Genomic DNA, 18,299 nt, shown 5'->3' with positions numbered 1-18,299 from the left:
TTTAAATGGTTGCAGACTCCCAGTGTGAATTTTTTTTTTCTTAACAGATTCATGTTTATTTATGAAATAAAAATCTTCTTTTTACTTACAGTCAGGGTGTGTCTTTGTTTGTGTCCCTAAATTATTTTAAGTTAAATACATTATTTTATGACTATTGGGCTCTTTTTAGTGAATATGTGCAAACATTGGTGCTGTACTTGCTTTTAAAGACAAAATAATTGTCTGTTGTTGTACTTTCTTGAAGCCGCACGTATTTTTTTTCTAATTGTAATGCTGCTGTAACCCTGAAATTTCCCCACCATGGGACGAATAAAGGACTATCTTATCTCTTATCTTAACACGTTCATGGAATTTTGGAGGAATGCAGTTAGTTAATATATTTTTTACAGTTTTTGATTTTTTTTCTCTTAGTACTTCTGATGTAGAGTAGAGCAGTTGTAAATGTCGATCTCCTCAACAGTAGAGGGCGCTAAACTTTTATCAGCACCCTTGCAGTGTTTACATGTTTGCCGGAAGTAGATAGATTGACTTTCCGGAAGTGAAAGCGCGCAGAAACTCCACTGTCTAAGCTACACGTGACAAAACAACCAAACACAAACTGCTGCGTTAAGATGGATTTTACTGAAGTTCCCGTGACCAGTGACAAGAAATCTAAGAAAAAGAAAAACAAGAAAGCGGCAAATAAACGAGCTAGCGGAGAGGATAACGGAGAGAGCGCTGTAGCGGAGAAGAAGAGCGAGGAGAAGATGGAAACAGGCGAGTCTTCTTCAGCTGCGTTTCCTCCAACCTTCAGCGTCTCTGAGATCAAGAACAAGCAGCGGAGACATATGATGTTCACGAAGCTGAAGCAGGAGAAACGAAAGGTGAAGCAGACTCTGGCAACGAAGCGAAACAGTAGATCTGACACAGGAGTCCCGCGTTAACTCTGCACTTCGATTCCAACAACTAGCATAAAAAAACTAATACTACTTTATTATCTTTTTCTCGTTTAATTTATATTTACATTTTCATGTATTGTAGTTTCATCTGTAAAAAAACTAAAGTTTGTTATGCTAAATATCTTATTCATGTTTGACTTAAACAGACTGTTTTTCAAAATAAAAGACATCATGTGTAATTCCCAATAACTCAATTATTTATTATTAGCACTTTACTCAGCAGATTCTCAGTCTACCCAGCACAAAATGATAATACCAACTATGTAACATGTTTGCTCAAAATATTAGTAGATAAAATAAAATTAAAAAAAACAAGAATTTAGAAAAATGGAACCAGATCATCAATCAGCAAGACAAGCATACCAGTAAAGTTACTGAAAAGTCACTGTTTTGTTTTTAAATATTACCTACAGATTACAGGTTATTTTTACACTGCTTGTTGTACTCTTTGGAGTTTACATTAGACTGCATGGATACTTAGCATAGATGCCACTCTCTAATCTTGACCAGAGAGGAAGCGCACACAAAGGAGGGAAGTGTGGTTTAAAGACAGACTAAACTTCCCTGCCGATACATTACCTGGTCAGAATAAGAATTACCAACACCTATTCATGTTTATCACCACAAATCAGGTCACTAAAGATGTGCCTCAATCAAGTAGCGCTCTTCTTGCTTGATGATAAAGACATTTAACAGCTGTTGGAATGCAACGCTGCCACAAGTAAAGTCCCATGAGTTGCTGAAGCAAATTTGTTCCATTTTTGGGGGTCTTTGGTACAAATCAACTGTGGATTTGAACTCACGACCCTTTAGTCTCAGGACAGACACTCTACCACAAGGCCACTGAGTTGCATACGCCTCAAAATAAAAAAAAACACAAACTTCTAGCAAAATTATTCAACTGTTCAATTTATTCTCAACCAGTCTTACGAAAATTATACCAACCCACTTTTAGTATTTTTCTTGTCTAAAAACATAGTTTACTGCTTAACTCAAGTTATTTCTTTAAGATTACTGCTTTCTGACAAACTCTGGGGGAACATTTGTGAAAAACTAGTGTTTTATTTGCACTGTTTTTAATGTTGTTTTTGATTCTCTTTCAGCAAAAACTGCAACTGAGGAAGAAAAGGAAGAAAGAAAGGGCAGCTTTAGGCGACAAGGTGAGGCCTTTTCTGTGGCTTTTTATCACTTAGTTTGATGTATATGTTTTAAGATTATAAACATTCTTGTTTTTGTTTTGTCGTAGGCACCACCTAAGGAAGTCCCCAAAACGATAGAAAACCAGAGAGTGTTTGATGAGACAACAGTTGATCCAGAAGACGAAGAGGTATGGACTTTTTTTTTTTTTTGCTAAGGTATTGATGTCTGTTACTATAGAGAATCTTTTTTTTCTCATTACTAGATTGCGTTTGATGAAGGAACTGATGAATTTTCTGCCTACTTTAATGGATTGACAAATCCTCAAGTTCTAATCACAACGTCGGACAGACCACGAGGGGTGAGCTGCCGTTTGTCTAAAAAATTCAGAAATGTATTGCTTTTTTTTCTTTTTTATGCTGTTTTACTAAAATATTACTGCACAGTTAAGCAACAAACAAGCTTTTTTTTTGTTGCCTCAGTGCCCTGTAATGTGTTTTCCAGAAAACGGTGAGATTTTGTGAGCAGCTGGCTTCGGTGATCCCAAACGCCCACGTTTATTACAGAAGAGGTTTGGCCTTGAAGAGGATCATACCTCAGTGTGTCGCCAGAAACTTCACATATCTGATGGTCATCAATGAAGATCGCCTGGTGCCCAGTATCCTTAAAAATATCAATGTCAGAGGAGAGAAGGCCCATTAGAATGCCTTCTAGGAATAGAAATTATGATCTAATAGATCCTGGCACTGTTTTATTTTTTTTAAAAGTCTGCCTTTATTAAATGTGATTAAATTCTGGAAATAAATATGACTTTTAATTAATTTTAAAGCCTATAAACTTGATTTTAATTATTATTTTTTCACAAAATGGGACTCCACACCCAGTCACAACTTAGATCTATCTTATTATAGCATTTTCTGTTATATTAACAACATTTTCTGACTAAAATTAGTGTGTGATTGAAGCTTTAGCACTCAGCCTTTTTAATAAAATGACCTTTAACGGTTTTGTTAAGACGGAATGGTTCTTTGTCATCTTCCCGATGGACCGACTGCACACTTTAAGGTCAGCAGTGTTCGTCTACGCAAGGAAATAAAGGCAAGTTGAACCTTTTTGCAGTTCAAATATCTTTTAAAGTTGCTTCAGGAAAATGTTTGTTCAAGCCTTGAAATCCCTTGGATCATTTATCCTGTGTCTCTCCACAGAGGCGAGGTAAAGATCCAACCGAACACTCGCCGGAAGTGATCCTCAATAACTTCTCCACCCGTCTGGGACACACCATCGCCCGGCTGTTCGCTGCCCTCTTCCCTCAGGACCCGAACTTTATCGGTCGACAGGTCGCGACCTTCCACAACCAGAGAGATTTTATCTTCTTTCGATTCCACAGGTAAAGAGTGAACACTGCAAATGTGAGCATTCTCTTTGTACAAACCTTTGTGATCAATACTTATTTATGTTAGGAATTAACAGCCTAAGCTAGTACAAAAAAAGTTAATCAATTTGGGGAAATTAGGGCAGTACTTAAACTACGTGAAAATTAGAGATGGGAGTATCATTGATTTTATCAACGACTATATTTCAGTGTCGATTGCTAAATAATAAATGATTAGATGAGTTGCTCCAGTGTTAACACCCCCCAGCCTACAGCATGTTGGACTGCTCCATCAGTCACATGACCAGAGGAAAGTTGTACGTGTTACCATTAGCAACAACACGGCACTGCACGAGTGGGAGATTTTTATTTTTAACCTTGCACATTTTTAGTAGAATTTTTTTTTTGTTTTTTAGGATTACAAATAATATGATTGAGAAAAAAAATCACCAATAAGAAATTAACAGTAATCTGGATTGGTACTGAATATTCTATGAATAAAGTTATATTGAATCTTAAAAGTGTGGCATCGCCTGACACTTATGAAAATTAAAAATTGGTTCTAAACAAATTTAAGCATTTACTTAACACGGGGCATTACAGAAATTCATATTTAGATCATTTTTCAAAGCTTTTCCAGTGGTCTTTTAATTATGATTACCGCCAGTATATCATTTTAAGACGAAACCCGTGTTGGTTTTAGGACATAGTTCCTGCAGAATGTGAGTAGTTCATTGTGGTGTGACTGTTGGTGCAGAACAACCTCCCCATTGCTGAGTAGGTAGTTTAAGCAGGTATATTTTCTGTCACGAATAGTCTGTTTTTCCATCATTTTTTCATATTATTTCACAAATATTTCAACAAAGAAATACTCAAAGATGCAATTTTAAGCTTAATTTTCTTTAAATATGATGATAAAAATTCCACAAAAAAAAAACAAAAACACAATTTTGATTTTTAATTAGTTTGATAGGGTGTCCAATTTGTTAATTAAGATTTGGATAAAAGTATATAGATATATATATATATTTTTTCCATCTGTATGTTTTCTGTTGGCACCGTAGCTCAAGTTTTGTATAGTAAATAAACAAGTTAAAAGCTGCAGTTCATGTCTAACGGAAGCACAAAAATCAACACTTCTATGTGTCATGCTCTCACAAAATTCTAGCAATTTCACATACATACACATACATGGTATAATATGCAGTGTGACGGCGTGAGGATAATCACACTAAAAAATAAGATCTAGAAGTAAAATAAAATAAAAATCTGGCTGCTTAAAAGTTTACTGTGTGCTCCAAAGTGTTCCTTTTGAATCTGTAAAGTGACATCGCTCTATAGAAATTACACACTATTTTCCTAGTTCCTGATTTGAAATGGCTGAGGTGAAAAAAAAGAAGTACTGTTGCGCTTAATAGTAAATTTATTAACATAGTTCGCTAAAGTGGGTTAAATGAACTGGAAACTGGCTAAAATAGTAGTTTTATTTGTTTTCCAGGTATATCTTTAAGAATGAGAAGAAAGTGGGCATTCAGGAGCTGGGACCTCGCTTCACTCTCAAACTGAGATCTCTTCAGAAAGGAACCTTTGATTCAAAATATGGAGAATATGAATGGGTGCTGAAGGTAGGAGGCTTTATTCTTTACAGTTTGTTCCTTTTACTTAAAAAAAATCACCTTTGCTGGTATTTTGCTGCATATTTAATCCCATACATTCTTATTTTTTAATGATTTTAAAACATTTGTTTTCCAGCGCCATGAGATGGATGCCTGCAGACGGAAGTTTCAGCTTTAACCTGTTTCCTGACAAGATTACTTCCTTTAATAACTCAATTTATTACCATCGTTTTTGGACTTAAATACTTTTTCTTTTTAAACACAGATGCCGGTTTTCTGACTGAAAATGTGCTGTACCAGATTCTTCTCCATCAAGTTTCCTTAAAATGTCTTTGTTATAAAATGCTGGTGGTTGTACATGAGCTTTAAGTCTCAGTCTTTACAACCGTTATTCCGAATCAGCTGACAGTTTTATTTTTATTTTAAAAAGACAAGTGCTTTTTGGTATCTCTAGACCCAAAGTTCTTAATGATGGAAGGGAAAAAAACTTCATTAAAGAGACGAACCGCCCCGTTTACTACAACAGGAGCAATAAAAGTGTTAAAACAGTTTATTTTGTAGTGAATAGTTTCATAATGTCAAATGATTGTGCTAAATTTAATGAAGTTTAAGTATTTCTTGTTTTATTACCTTACATCAGCCTTAGAATAAGCCAACTGAAAGGATTTTTCCCAACATTTTTAGTTTACAAATCATATATCAAACTGAAATAAAACCATGACCCAAAAATCAAAATTTGAACCAAATCGAGACTCTGTTAAGCCAATCACAAACCAAACACTTAATCAATATCTTGCTTTATTGCATAATACACTTAGTTCTACACCACAAGCCACACACACACACACAGAACATTAAGGCATCACACACAGTGTTTAGTAAATAAGTCAATAAATCAGTTCTTAGTTTCCATTGAAATGTAACCAGCAATCTGCTTTTACACAGTAAATGCTATAAATGGGTCCTGTTTATACTGTAGACTTGTATCCTTCAGCTGCTTTTTGAACAACAAGAGCATCAAAACACTGGAAATAGTTTCTTTAAAATCAAGAAGCTTGTGTGGTTTTAAAGGCACATCTGTGATCAAAAACAGTAGTTCTAAGAAAAGAAAAACAGGACCTTCTGGTGGATTAGAAGTTGAGAAACACACATGAATTTATAAAGGTTAAAATAATAATAATAATAATAAAAAAGACTTCAGTTAGTAATTTGGCCAACATTCCCTGACAGTTCCAGTCCATGATGCAGGCCCCATCCACGAAGAGCTGCAGCATCCTCAGCCTGCAGAAGGATTGACATTAAATACATATATAAAATAGTGAATATATTGTCTAAAATAGCATGTCAAATGTGACTATTTCCAAATTCTATTTTAAAAAACTGACTCATACTCTGGTGACTAAACTTTTCCACTTGTTGCCAACCTTTAAATCCAGATGAATCATTTTAAATAAACTAAATTCTTTGTTTACTAAAGTTTTGACCCTCTTCTTGGTACTCACGGCAGCACAGGCTCGGTTCGGTTCGGCCCGGTGGTGCTAAAGGAAGGAACAAACTTTCTGCGGTCTGAACGGGTTGTTGCTGGACGACATGCCGGTGAGCAGAGGGTCCTGCTGGGCGTTCTGGAGGCAGAACTGCTGGAGGTCCGTGGCCGCCCGGGACACCTGTGGAAGCAGAGCCGCCATAACGGAGGAGTTCATTCGACACAAACACCAATTTCCGACGGCCAGGAACCGCCCTGAAGGGAACGGAGCGGCTCCAAGTCTTACCTTTATTCGCTTTATGCTGGCTTCGAGGCGCAGCTGTTGGACCACTTTCTTCATCGCAGTAACGTTGGCTGCCATCTTTGTTTGTTGGAAAGACTTTAAATTACAGCTAGTTTGGTAAATACTTCCTCAACACACGAGTTTCCGGTTAGGCGTCCTCAACTATTGCTGCGTTTAAGTGACGGTGGGAAATTTGGGTTGCTTTAAACTTCTTTTATTTTTTTAAACGACAGTAAATTGATTTAGCGATACTAATTTTTTTGCTGTCATATCACTTACTTTAAATACATTATTTGTTTTTTTTTTCCCCCAAATGCAAAATAAGAAGCGTGTTTAGTTCTTTACCTTTTCTTTTCTTTCATCGTTTTTTTTCCCAAACAAAATTCGTAAAATCAATTAATACATTTAAGTTTTCGAATAAACATTATGATTTACGGTGTTTGCTACACGATAAAACAATTACACGACGAAATCGTGTCAGTTTGGCAATGAAGATCACAAAATCCTACAGCACTTGAAGGTAACCCTGTCCCCCCTTTTTTTAAATAATAAAAATGGCACCCTCTAGTGGTAAAAATGATGCAGTTTATTTTCAAATTATTGTAAAAACACGTGCCATGTTCTAACAATTTACTTAAACAAATAAAATACATATTTAAAAAAAATATATAAATGAAGATATTTTACACAACAGAAAAGTTGATGGAAAATGACCTTCTGCAGGCACCAGAGCAACCACTGCTGGCACTCTCATAAAACAGAACTTCTCTGGGCAACTGAGTGTTTGATTTTATTGCAGATTGCTCCCCAGCAAGCTCAGAAGCACACGAAAAAACCACGACACTACAAATAAATAGAAAAGCTATTTTACTATTATTATTTTTGCTTCAAGGGGGGCATTGCATTCTTTTTTTTTAATAGAAAGGACTAATGGAGCTTTTTTGTGAATCAATGAAACACACAGAGGACAACAGAAGACCAACCAGTTGCAAGGTATGCAAAAGAAGCTTTTTTTTTACTTAGCAGAAAGTGCATATATACAGATACATACAAGGATTTGATAAGTTGAAAGAAAAAAATGTTTTAAGTAATGGTAATGAGGCTTAGTGATATGTCCTGTCTTTTTCTTTTTGTGTAGTTTGTGGAGTTGCATGTGTTGTGTGTGCCAGGTGATCAGTGGAATGTGAAACTTAATAAAGTTCCAGCTGAAACCTCGGAGAGCTTCATATCTGCTGGTTTCATCAGGTAAAACTGCTTTTATTTTTAAATGTCTGATTCAAATGAACTAATATAAACTGTAATGTAACTTTTACAATTACTAGGGTTCTTTTCACAAGTTACAGGTAAATGTAAAGACAGGAAGGGAATCATACAAAACATAAAATAAGGACAATTACATGAATCACAGAGAGAACTTTAATACCTGATCCGTCAGGGCTGTTCCCGCTGGATATTGGACAATTATTGGTTGAAGAAATAGAATAGGAAGGTTTTTTTGTAAAGAGAAAACATAAAAATAGAAATTTAATGACGGAAAACTAAAAAGTTGTCCAACATGATAGGAAAAATAGAGATGGAAAGGGAGATTTTGTTTGATCCAAATAGTTGTTTCAACGTCAAATCCTCTCCAGAACAAAGGAAGGGTTATTTGAATTAAACTTTACATATCTGTTTTGTAGTACTTTAATGCCTGCACACAAAAAATACATACAATTCCCCACTTTTTTTAAGACCTGCTCATCTTTTTAGCTATTTAAAAAGTATTTCCAGTAGTTTTTGTTATTATGTAATTAATTAGAAAATTTGTCTTTGACTTGTGGGCAACCCGTCCCCTTTCCCCTCCTCATTTCTGAGAGCTCTCTGTTTTCAGCTCTCCCCCTAGCTTACAGCCCCTCACACCCCAAACCTAACATCACACGTGCAACAAAAAAATGGCGAGCAATACTGGAGCTACAGTTTTGAGCTTAATGCTAGTTTAGACGAGGAAAACAAAGATCTATTTGTCTGCAAGGGGAAGTAGGAAGCTTGTGGCCACCCTCTATGTCACAAATAGGTTTTTTTCTGCTTCTGATTTACATGATTTTGAATAAAGAAATATTCAGAAATGCAGTTTTAATCTTAATTTTCGATGTGTCTTTAAATGACGTTCTTAAGGGATGAATTTTGTATGAGTTTCCTAATTTTCCACCCCTGATTTGTAGAGTTTACCCCGATCTCACCCTGAAACGGCTCAGAACTGAGCTGGACGCTCATCTCGGGGCTGAGAGGAGCACCAATAAATACTCCTTCCTGAAATGCGTGGGTCGCAGTCTGGCTCTTGTGAGTGCAGCTGGCAGTTAAGTGCCTTTTTTCTTTTGAGAACTGATTGTGTTTTACTGTGAAGGCAGAAGAAAAAAAAACACAGAGGGAAGCAGGGAATGTGTGTAAAGTGGACTTTTACAAGTTTTATTGTTCTTGCTTTTGTTGCAGGTCTATAGAAACCAGGAGAAAGAACTGAGAGTGAAATTATTTGCTCCACCCTATGTAATGCAGAATTCTGCAAATGTTTCCACTAAGTTTGAAACTTTTCAGCTTCCATGACAAATTATTGTCACCTGTTGACAGGCTGCACAGCCAGAGCTTTACCTGCTGCCAGCAATAGAAGCAGACAGCAGTTTCTGCTCCCAGTCCTTCAGCCCGGACACCAGCAGCAGCTCCATGGAGGAGCAGAACCTTTTCCTCTCTCCCAAGATCTGCAGCCCACCAACAGAGACAAAGAACCTTCTTAAATTCCACCAGTGTCCCCTCCAACCACTCCCCAGATTTGAAGAACTTGAGGAGGAAGATGACAAGAGCTGCAGCTCCTCAGAAAGAGAGAATGAAGAGGAAGCTCTGAGCTTCATCAGGAAAGCAGAAGAAGAAAGTTACTCACAGAAACATCCGAATCAGAGGGAGCTGCAGCTGGATTCTCTGAAAGAAGGTTTCAATCAGTCGTAGTTGGAATTGACAAAAAAATGAAATATTGGGTCCAAATTCAAACAAAATTTACTTTTAATAGAACTAAAATTACAATTTGTAGTTCCTTACTTTACAAATTAAGGATTCTTCCAAGAGCAGACACTTTTTTAAAACAAAAAGAGAATGCTTTTAGATGTTTGCATAGCGGTTACACCTGATTTCTCCACCAAGAATTCAGTTTAGTCTCTTAATGTTTAGCCTTTTCTTGTTAAAAAACAACAGTTGTAAACATGATTTATTCTAACTAACTGAAACTACTAACATAAATGTATTAAATTGGGATTTTATCAGTGAAACATCAGGAAGGACACACAATTTTAAATAAAAATTCCACAATTTATGATGATTTTAATTAATTGAATATGCTCAAATTAATGTCAAAAAAATAATTTTCTAATTTAAGATGTGTTCTGATGAATTTTAGATATCAGAGTTAAATAATTGCCTCTCCTTACTGTAAAATAAAAGAATAAAAATGAATACTTTAACAGAATTATCAATATTTTAGATATAAGAATTATACATGAATCACATGGTGAAAACATGAGCATATAAATCACATCTACAATATGTGTTAAACTAAAAGAGTCTGTTTGGTTGTCATTTTTTTAGCCTTGGAAAGATGTGAAGTTGGTTCATCCCAGAAAAAGTTCCCGGCAGACAGAGAAGAAATCTGTGTAAAGAAGAAGAAGCAACACAAAGGTGAAGGACAGTCCGGAGAAGCTCCAGAATGGAGGGACTCCTCCCTCACAGACAGGTATTAGTATTATTATTATTATTATTATTACACACCTGGAACAGTTTTATATTTAGGCTTAAGACAATAAAATGAATGTTTTTTTTTTGCAGAGTTGGAAAATCCAAAGACTCACACAGACTGACGTCTGTTGAACACAAGCTAACATCTGAGGTAAAGCATAAAAAAGGAAACTTTTAGAAAAATTATTAAGACACCACGATAAAGTTTACTGCTGAATTTATGCGTCTTAAGGAGTCACAAAAGTCAAGTGGGTCCACCTCCTGCAATAAAGAAACTCCAACATGTTGTCCAGTTCTTCACACAGACCGTGAGTTTTCACACAAATTATGTCTTCATACTTTAATTTTTAAAACAATACTTTTTTATTACAAGGAGAAGCACTTATTGAAGAAATCAAACTAGTGAGGGAGAAGAGGAAGCAGCTGGAGTGGACGAAACAAGAACTGCTACGGAAAGGGAAGGACCTGCTGGCTCAGAGCAGCCATCGCAGGAACCAAGGTTGAAAGGTTGAAAATCTAAATAATTATCATTAACATCAAGGAGTTATAAAAATCTACTGTCTGGTTTTTCACAAAAATCAAGCACGAAATTGCTGGAAAAAGAAATACTTTGAAACCAAGAAGGCTACAGGTCCTCTGGAGGACAAGCTGAAAGACTTGAGGCAGGAGATGGAGACGTTTTACAACAAGCTCCTGCTGCAGCTCCAGGCCAGAGAAAGCAGAGGGAAAATCAGGCGACAGGGGAGATCTTCAGAGAAGGTCTGGATCAATCACTCATTCTCTGATTGATTTAGAAAATAATATATCACTTTTTTTCAGATTTTACTTGGAGAATAAAAAATCATCTTTCCAACTTTCATTATTTGACTTTTTTTTTAACTCAGAGCATTTCATTTCAGTTTATTTAATAAAAAAACGAATTTTCTGCAAAAAATTGTCAACATTTAATTAGATTTTAACTTCTTTCCAAGATGTAATCAAATTACTACCAAATGGGTAGAAGAATACTCCTGTGTGACAAAAGACAGTCAAAACAAACATTTTACTAGATCTTTAATTTTTTTTATAATCCACCAAAAACTGCACATTGAAATGTGTATTTTTTATTAATACAATAATAATAAAATTTTATATAAAAAATCAATAATTAGATAGTCTTTATTTGTTCATTAGAAATTGAATCCCTTGATTTCAGAATGAGCTCACCGTTCTGATCATGAAGGAGACTTATGAGATCGACAAGCTAAAGAGAAAAGTAGAAGATGCTCAGATGAAGCTGGTTGCAGAGATAAAAGTAAGACATTTATTTTTGAAAATTTGGAAAGGTGAGATATAAAAGAAAATATGTTTTCTCTTGTAATTTGCAGTTGCGGAAGCAGGCTGCTGCAGAGCTTAAGGCCCTGAAGGCAGAGCTGCTCCAGAAGAAGAGTCAGCTGAAGGGAGACCCTGCATGGACCGGGCTGCACGTTCAAAGCAGCTCATCTGATGTGTAAAAACTTAAAAAAAAATCTTCCTGTGAGCCTGAATTGTTTTAATTTTCCCTTAATTTTGATCTTTGTTTGCTGTTGCATAAAAAAACTGCAAAAATGGAGTGTCACCTCATAGATGAGTGATTCTGGAAAATAAAACATTTAAGAAACAAATCATATAAAAAAAATCTTTCTGGAAAACTTGATTTGTCACTGCGTCAAATCCCTTAGATCAGAGGCACACCACAACCCATTACTGCCACAAAAGGACTTGGCAGCAGACAGGATGAAGGTTCTCTCCGGATCTCGTAAATTCTTCCAGCTGCCTTCGCCGTTTCCCAGCTAGCATCCTAACAAGGCATTCCACATCATCGCGGTCTGCTGCCTGGCAACAGGCTCCTCGCTGTAGTCCAGAATGTTGCCGTTCCACATGCCGATGCCTCTCAGGCCTTTAGCCTTAACGTGGTCTGCTTTGGGACAAATGCTCTGTGGGTCATCGTACCAAACTTGATGCATTTGTCCATACTGGTCCTAAAGAGATTGGAAACAGCAACATAAAGACATGTCTACTCAGATAAGAGGGGCACATCTATGTTCTTTTTAAAAGTTTTTAAAAGCATTTCCTGTGTTTTTGTTTTATTAAGACTGGAAAATAACCTGCTTAAACTCACACTTTGATCAAATATGTTTATTTTTGAAGCGGCCTGCCCTACTTTTTTTGACAGTTTTCTTGTGATAATGAGATCCGGTATCTCATTATCACTAGAAGTTTTTTTTCTTTTGTTTTGTGATTAATGAGATAATCAAGAGTATACTATATATACTCGCTCCCTTTCTTGCACTGAGATGCAGAAATTTTACCTGCTTTAAGTATTTTTATTTTGTGGTAAGGAACAAAAACAGCAAGTTGCTTTTTTTAGTCTATTTTTTTTATTTATTGTTAAATCTCCAGTCCACAAACGCCTTAATTTCATCCTATGCACCAGCCCCTCTTCCCTTAAAATACCCGTCGACAGTTTGACTGACAAAACCGACAGAACCCAGGGCTGACAAGCGTCTCTGATAGGTGCGTTCACTGAGCTCCCAACATTTATGAACCCAAACACCGAAATTCTGTCCGCTATAATACTTCAGTCATTATTCTACGACCCGCAACAAAACAAAGCAGCTTGTTTGGGAAAATCAAACACAATTATAAATTGATAAGTTCTTCTGGTGTTAAACAGGCAGAGATGCTCATCAGCCCAGGGTTCTGTCGTTTCTTTCCCAAAAACCTGCGACAACAGGCTGAATCACAGAACTCGTGCTCGAGCATTTCTGCCTGCTGCGTTCACTGAGCTCTGGACACCTGCAGTAAGACAAAGCAGTTTATCAGAGAAAATGTTGATTGATTTAATTGTTTGCAATTTTTTTTCTCGATAAACTGCTTTGTTTTGCTGCGCATCGTATATAAAAAAAAAATGTTGTAGCGGACTGAGTTGTTGTTTGGGTTGGCTAATGTCCGGAGTTCTGTGAATGTATCTTGCAGAGATGCTTCCCATCTCAGTGCAAGAAAGAGAGAGGGAACTACAGTATAGTCTTAATTATCTCATTATCATGAGAAAACTGTCAAAAAAGGTAAAAAAAAAAAGGTAGGGTAGGATGTTTTTGGCTTTAGTAACTTTGCACAGTCATCTGTATTTTTAATGGTTATCTTATGTAAGCTGTGTACAAGTGGATTTTCTCAACGCAATATCAATAAAGCTTCGTCTCATTCTACATTTGAGTGATAACCTCTAAAGATCTGAAATACAAAAAAAGATGCACCTTGTAATAGAAGTAGGGAGCCTTCTGCTCATCATCCCACAGCCTTCCTGATGTGGAGCTGTTCAGCTGCTTCATGATCCACTCGTACGGTTTTTGTGTTCCTGCTGCATCACTGCAAGGAGCTCCGCGGAAAGGAACTTTCTCTATGTAGCAAACGCCCTCCTATAAAGGAAGAAAAATCCTTTTTACAGTGACAATAAAAACATTTTTTCATGTTTAATCACAAGTATTAGTTAATATCATATCTTATCAGTTAAGAGGAAAAAAAGTTGTTGATCCATTAGTTCAATATTTAAATTGTCTGCTTGGAAATGTTGAGGATAAATAAAAAAGTTATAAAAAGAAAGGGGTATGAGTGCATGCATTGATGAAGCCTTACCTAACATTTTCTTTTAAACACAAAAATAGAACATTTACTCAGATTTAAACCTTAAAAAAATACACCCATACAAGCAGACTAGACTCCTTATTTATTTACCTTTTTTTTTTTTTTAGATGTGAGATTCTGCAGGAATAATAATTTTGTTGTTGAGCAATAGCAGTAATTCATTGAGGGTTTAGGGATTTTTCTTAATTTATTTTAAGTGGGTTAAAAACATTTTGAGGAGCTAATTCTCAAGAATGGGACTTTGAATCTTGCTCAATCACAAATTTAAGGTTGCAACAGCTGAATGGACTGTTTTCTGTGTCGCTGGTGACATGATCAGCATCCTCCATGTCAGCGAAAAGGGATGACTGCTGCATTTTTTTACCAAAACAAGGAGATGAGTTTGCACAAACTAACAAGATAATAGGTGAGCAAAGTCTGACAAGTTTAGCTTTGATCACTGGAGACCAACACAAGAAGTGGTATAAAATCCTTTCACTAAATTGAGGTTTTTAAAATAAGCTTTCATGTCTTTTTTTCATATTTTGCCAAATAACTAACTTTTTAGACTGCTTTTAAAATGTCCATTAACACATTATAACTTCACAATATGAAGCATTAGTTAAGCATTAGTTCAGCATGAGTTAACACTTAATCATTTATAAAGCCTCATTCCTTTTGAAATAAGTATTAGTATGTGTTAATATTAAAACTTTATTCTTAATTTAAAAGCATTACTACAATGATTTGAAAAACCTTGTAAATGTATAATTATATATCTACATTTTTAGACATGTACAGTTAATCTGTTAATGAATCATATTAAAACCAATTTTTCTGTTGTAACTCAAGATTAATTCATGTATTTAATTTATAAAGAATTTATTAACCGATTATAGTAAATGTTTAAAAATGTGAATGCATAATTGTAGATTTACACTTTGTAAAAATTAGCTTACAACTTAGTAAATCATTTAATGCTTGATTTTAGATTTTTACATTTTAATGAATGAAGTCTTAGCATGCCATTAATTATATATACAAAATAAAGTGTTAAAAACAATGCATAAAAGCTACTTGCTAATACTCAATAAAGTAAGAGAGAGGTTTTATAAAGGATTATTAAGAGATAACTCATGCTTAACTAATGCTTCATAGTGTGTAGTTATTAAAGGGTTACCAAATATCCTCATGACTGCCAGCAAAGCAGATTTGCTCTTTGTGGAAAACATTCCAAATTCTGAAAATCTCCCCACCTCTGCATAGTAACTCATTTTGGTTTCTACAGGGCATTTGGGTCTTTTCAATGATACCAAATGTGAAGATGTGGGGATCTGGGAATTGTAGTTTTTAGCTAATTAAAAAAAAAGATTGGATTTTTTTCCCCTCTGGTAATCAGGAGGACATTGACAGATACAACTATAAAAAAGTCTATAATTTTCCTATTCTGTCACACCTTAATACATATTGTTACCTGGGAAAGGTTGACACACGGATAGTCATAGCCATACCACGGTACGCCCATCACCAATTTCTTAGCATCAATCTTCAGGTCTAAATAATCTTGATAAGCTAAAAAAAAATAAGTTAAAATAAGTTAGAATCTTTGTAAGTTGAAAAAAAATTGCTTTTTTTTAAGAGTACTGATTTATTTCTGTTATTTTTAATCTGAGCATCAAACCTTTTAGTGTTTGGGCGAGTGGGGCATTTGCCTTTCCGATGCAGTCCCCGGCGATCTGGCTCTGCTCATCGTAGGACATCACAAACAGTAAGTCACAGGATTCTGCGATGGTCACGTAGTCATAGCAACGCTTGTCAATGCACTTGGGTGACCAGGCAACATCAAAAGAGACCTAGAAATCAGAAAAAGATGTGAATACGAATGGGAATTTAGGAATGCATCAGCTGTTTTACATGAAAAACAAAAAAAAAAAATGCTCTCACCTGGGAACCTGGGATTTCCTTGTGGAAGGCCGCAGTGGTCTCTTTAACCAGATCTGTCAAGGCGTAGTACTCTGGCGAGCCTTCATCCACCGCTTGCTCAATATCAATGTTAATGCCATCCATGAACTGGCTTTTGGCCAAGTTGACCTTATCTGTAATCCATGTTGTTCTGTTGGATTTGTCCACAAGGTAGGATAAAGGAACATCACCTATTTTGCACAAAATAAAAAAGATAATTGAAAATTAAATGCTTATTTGTATTGAAAAGATGTTGCTTTGAAGAAATCTTACCTTTAAGGACGACTCGTGCACCCTTAGAGTGAGCATGACACATGAGCTCAGCATCATACGGTCCAAACATTGCCACAGTCGTCACCATGCTCCAGTTGTAGGATTTCCATTCCTTTCCTCCCACATCAAAGACAAACACCTGAAAAAAAACACCACAAAAATAAAAAAAGTGAAAGGTTATCTATTTATAAGCTTCTAGAAATACACATATATATGTATTAACTTTAAATTTTCTTCATAATAAAGGAGCTGTAGATGAAAATTAGAATATGTTCTCATGCCATTCAACAGAAACCTAAATAATTTATTTTGTTTTTTTATAAAAAAGGTGATAAAGTAATTTTTGGGTTCCTCAAAAACTGTTTGCAAAGCAATACCACATTTTAATTAACTGTATTCTGCAGGATTTGCAGCAAGAATGTCTTGGATTTTGTTCCACTGATTAGATGAAAATATTTATTTATGACAACATTAGAAAATTAATACATTGTTATATTTACAAGAGAGGAACATATTACAAATATTGTTTTAAAGGGGGGAAGTCCTGTTAAAAATCATTCCAGTAAAAGACTCATTTTTGTAGCTACCTTGTGAAAATAAATCAGCAAACAAAACAGCTCAGAAAGGGAAGCACAGGAGTTTCAGTTCACATTTCTGAGGAAATAAACAAGAGATTTGAAACTTCATGTTTTAAAACATCAAACTATGTCAAACGCTATGAAAAAAAAAAATAACTAACTTTAAAGGATTTAATTATTATTGTATTACTTTTTCAAGGTGTTGATTTTTTTTAATACGATATTGAATTTGTTTAAAGTTTAATTCAAGAGAATTCAAAAGTTAAGCAAATTTAAGTCAATTATTGTTTTAAATGTCATAATAATAATAAAAACAATAATCACTCAGGTAAATATTAACAATGAAAATGGTCGAGGTAAATATTCATCACTGCAAAGTCTCATACATTCGACCAGATTTCTTCATCTGAAAGGTAAACAAACGGTCAGCTGACTTCACCTCGAAGTCTCTCTGGTCCTGGACGTGCCGGCAGAGTTCCGGTCGGACACACGGACATCGGCTGGAACCGCAAACCGCCAGCAGTGACAGCAGCAACACCACGAGCAGCGACATTTTCGTACGAAAAAAGAGAAACTTTTAGCAAATTGAGAAGGAAGTTCCTCTATGTATCTGACAGTCATGTGAGAGCTTGTACGGAAAGCAAGATGGGACAACAGAGACCGCAGTAACAGCTGTTGCGACAAAAAGCGATTGAACACCGAAAAACGCTCGTCTCTGCGGGAGCGCGCAGTGAAAGTTCGTGACCGAGATTCAGAGGGTCAAAGAGTGGTTCTAGAAAAGTCTCTATTTAGATTAATGTGTTTGTACACAATTCCTACAAAAAAAAAACCCTAAAGATTTCAGAAGACGTGGGGTCACGTGGGTTCTTTATTCTCATGTTTTTTGACTGAGAAAATGAGGAAAAGGATGGCTTATCATTACAAGAAACAGGAATTGGAGGCTCTTCAAGTTATTATTTCTTTTGGAAGAAATCATTAATATTTAATTGAATACTCAAGGTGCAATTTGAACATGCATTTTTTAATCGACCATTTTAATATGAAGTTAATATGAAAAATGACAAACAAGTAATCAAAATATACATTTTTAGAGTGGATTGTAAATTGCAAAATGCATTTTTAAAATGCATGACCCCATTCAACACTAAATTGTAAATTTGATTGTAAATTGCAAATTTGTTATAGTTTATTTTAAGCATAAATTGTTGACAATACAAGACAAAGAAAAATCCCACTGACTTTTTAAACTTATTACAGAA

The 18,299-nt window shown here is 35.5% G+C and overlaps 4 protein-coding genes across 5 annotated transcripts; 2 read left to right on the top strand and 2 right to left on the bottom strand.

The window, feature by feature from the left end:
• Nucleotides 1-510: 510 nt before the first annotated feature.
• rpf1 (ribosome production factor 1 homolog) lies at nt 511-5,614 on the top strand. Its single transcript, XM_024279507.2, has 9 exons — nt 511-863; nt 2,042-2,098; nt 2,185-2,265; nt 2,341-2,436; nt 2,580-2,733; nt 3,091-3,173; nt 3,281-3,462; nt 4,946-5,072; nt 5,200-5,614. Exons 1-9 carry the CDS (start codon nt 612-614, stop codon nt 5,239-5,241), a joined length of 1,074 nt encoding a protein of 357 aa, XP_024135275.1. The 5' UTR covers nt 511-611; the 3' UTR covers nt 5,242-5,614.
• Nucleotides 5,615-5,843: 229 nt separating this feature from the next.
• On the bottom strand, nt 5,844-7,250 carry LOC112150949 (guanine nucleotide-binding protein G(I)/G(S)/G(O) subunit gamma-5). Its single transcript, XM_024279509.2, has 3 exons — nt 6,833-7,250; nt 6,566-6,727; nt 5,844-6,344 (listed from the first exon to the last, which is right to left on the bottom strand). Exons 1-2 carry the CDS (start codon nt 6,905-6,907, stop codon nt 6,602-6,604), a joined length of 201 nt encoding a protein of 66 aa, XP_024135277.1. The 5' UTR covers nt 6,908-7,250; the 3' UTR covers nt 5,844-6,344; nt 6,566-6,601.
• On the top strand, nt 7,250-12,081 carry spata1 (spermatogenesis associated 1). Its single transcript, XM_036211479.1, has 12 exons — nt 7,250-7,822; nt 7,968-8,074; nt 9,031-9,148; nt 9,299-9,352; nt 9,434-9,788; nt 10,439-10,583; nt 10,676-10,736; nt 10,818-10,893; nt 10,959-11,084; nt 11,169-11,344; nt 11,781-11,879; nt 11,953-12,081. Exons 1-12 carry the CDS (start codon nt 7,760-7,762, stop codon nt 12,076-12,078), a joined length of 1,506 nt encoding a protein of 501 aa, XP_036067372.1. The 5' UTR covers nt 7,250-7,759; the 3' UTR covers nt 12,079-12,081.
• On the bottom strand, nt 10,772-17,730 carry ctbs (chitobiase, di-N-acetyl-). 2 transcript variants are annotated; one of them, XM_036211480.1, is made up of 8 exons: nt 17,480-17,619; nt 17,050-17,116; nt 16,463-16,601; nt 16,172-16,380; nt 15,909-16,080; nt 15,702-15,799; nt 13,861-14,022; nt 10,772-12,585 (listed from the first exon to the last, which is right to left on the bottom strand). In XM_036211480.1, exons 3-8 carry the CDS (start codon nt 16,548-16,550, stop codon nt 12,397-12,399), a joined length of 918 nt encoding a protein of 305 aa, XP_036067373.1. In that variant the 5' UTR covers nt 16,551-16,601; nt 17,050-17,116; nt 17,480-17,619; the 3' UTR covers nt 10,772-12,396. The 2 variants fall into 2 exon arrangements, with proteins under 2 accessions (XP_036067373.1, XP_024135273.1); XM_024279505.2 differs by lacking the exon at nt 17,050-17,116 and having other exon boundaries at nt 17,480-17,730.
• Between the last annotated feature and the right edge of the window lie 569 nt (nt 17,731-18,299).

This window comes from Oryzias melastigma, linkage group LG4 (genome assembly GCF_002922805.2).
Source record: "Oryzias melastigma strain HK-1 linkage group LG4, ASM292280v2, whole genome shotgun sequence".
Taxonomy (NCBI): domain Eukaryota; kingdom Metazoa; phylum Chordata; class Actinopteri; order Beloniformes; family Adrianichthyidae; genus Oryzias; species Oryzias melastigma.
Note: the sequence above shows the minus strand (reverse complement) of the source record. Positions and strands in the feature narration are given on the sequence as shown.

Coding starts and splice junctions, on each gene's coding strand:
- rpf1 (XM_024279507.2), top strand. CDS start 612: ATGGATTTTACTGAAGTTCCCGTGACCAGTGACAAGAAATCTAAGAAA. Junction 2,099..2,184: donor GGGCAGCTTTAGGCGACAAG/GTGAGGCCTTTT, acceptor GTTTTGTCGTAG/GCACCACCTAAGGAAGTCCC. Junction 2,734..3,090: donor TGAAGATCGCCTGGTGCCCA/GTATCCTTAAAA, acceptor GGTTTTGTTAAG/ACGGAATGGTTCTTTGTCAT.
- LOC112150949 (XM_024279509.2), bottom strand. CDS start 6,907: ATGGCAGCCAACGTTACTGCGATGAAGAAAGTGGTCCAACAGCTGCGC. Junction 6,728..6,832: donor CCAGCATAAAGCGAATAAAG/GTAAGACTTGGA, acceptor CTGCTTCCACAG/GTGTCCCGGGCGGCCACGGA.
- spata1 (XM_036211479.1), top strand. CDS start 7,760: ATGGAGCTTTTTTGTGAATCAATGAAACACACAGAGGACAACAGAAGA. Junction 7,823..7,967: donor GAAGACCAACCAGTTGCAAG/GTATGCAAAAGA, acceptor CTTTTTGTGTAG/TTTGTGGAGTTGCATGTGTT. Junction 8,075..9,030: donor ATATCTGCTGGTTTCATCAG/GTAAAACTGCTT, acceptor CCTGATTTGTAG/AGTTTACCCCGATCTCACCC.
- ctbs (XM_024279505.2), bottom strand. CDS start 17,593: ATGTCGCTGCTCGTGGTGTTGCTGCTGTCACTGCTGGCGGTTTGCGGT. Junction 16,602..17,479: donor AGGACCAGAGAGACTTCGAG/GTGAAGTCAGCT, acceptor GTTTTTTTTCAG/GTGTTTGTCTTTGATGTGGG. Junction 15,800..15,908: donor ACTCGCCCAAACACTAAAAG/GTTTGATGCTCA, acceptor ATTTTTTTTTAG/CTTATCAAGATTATTTAGAC.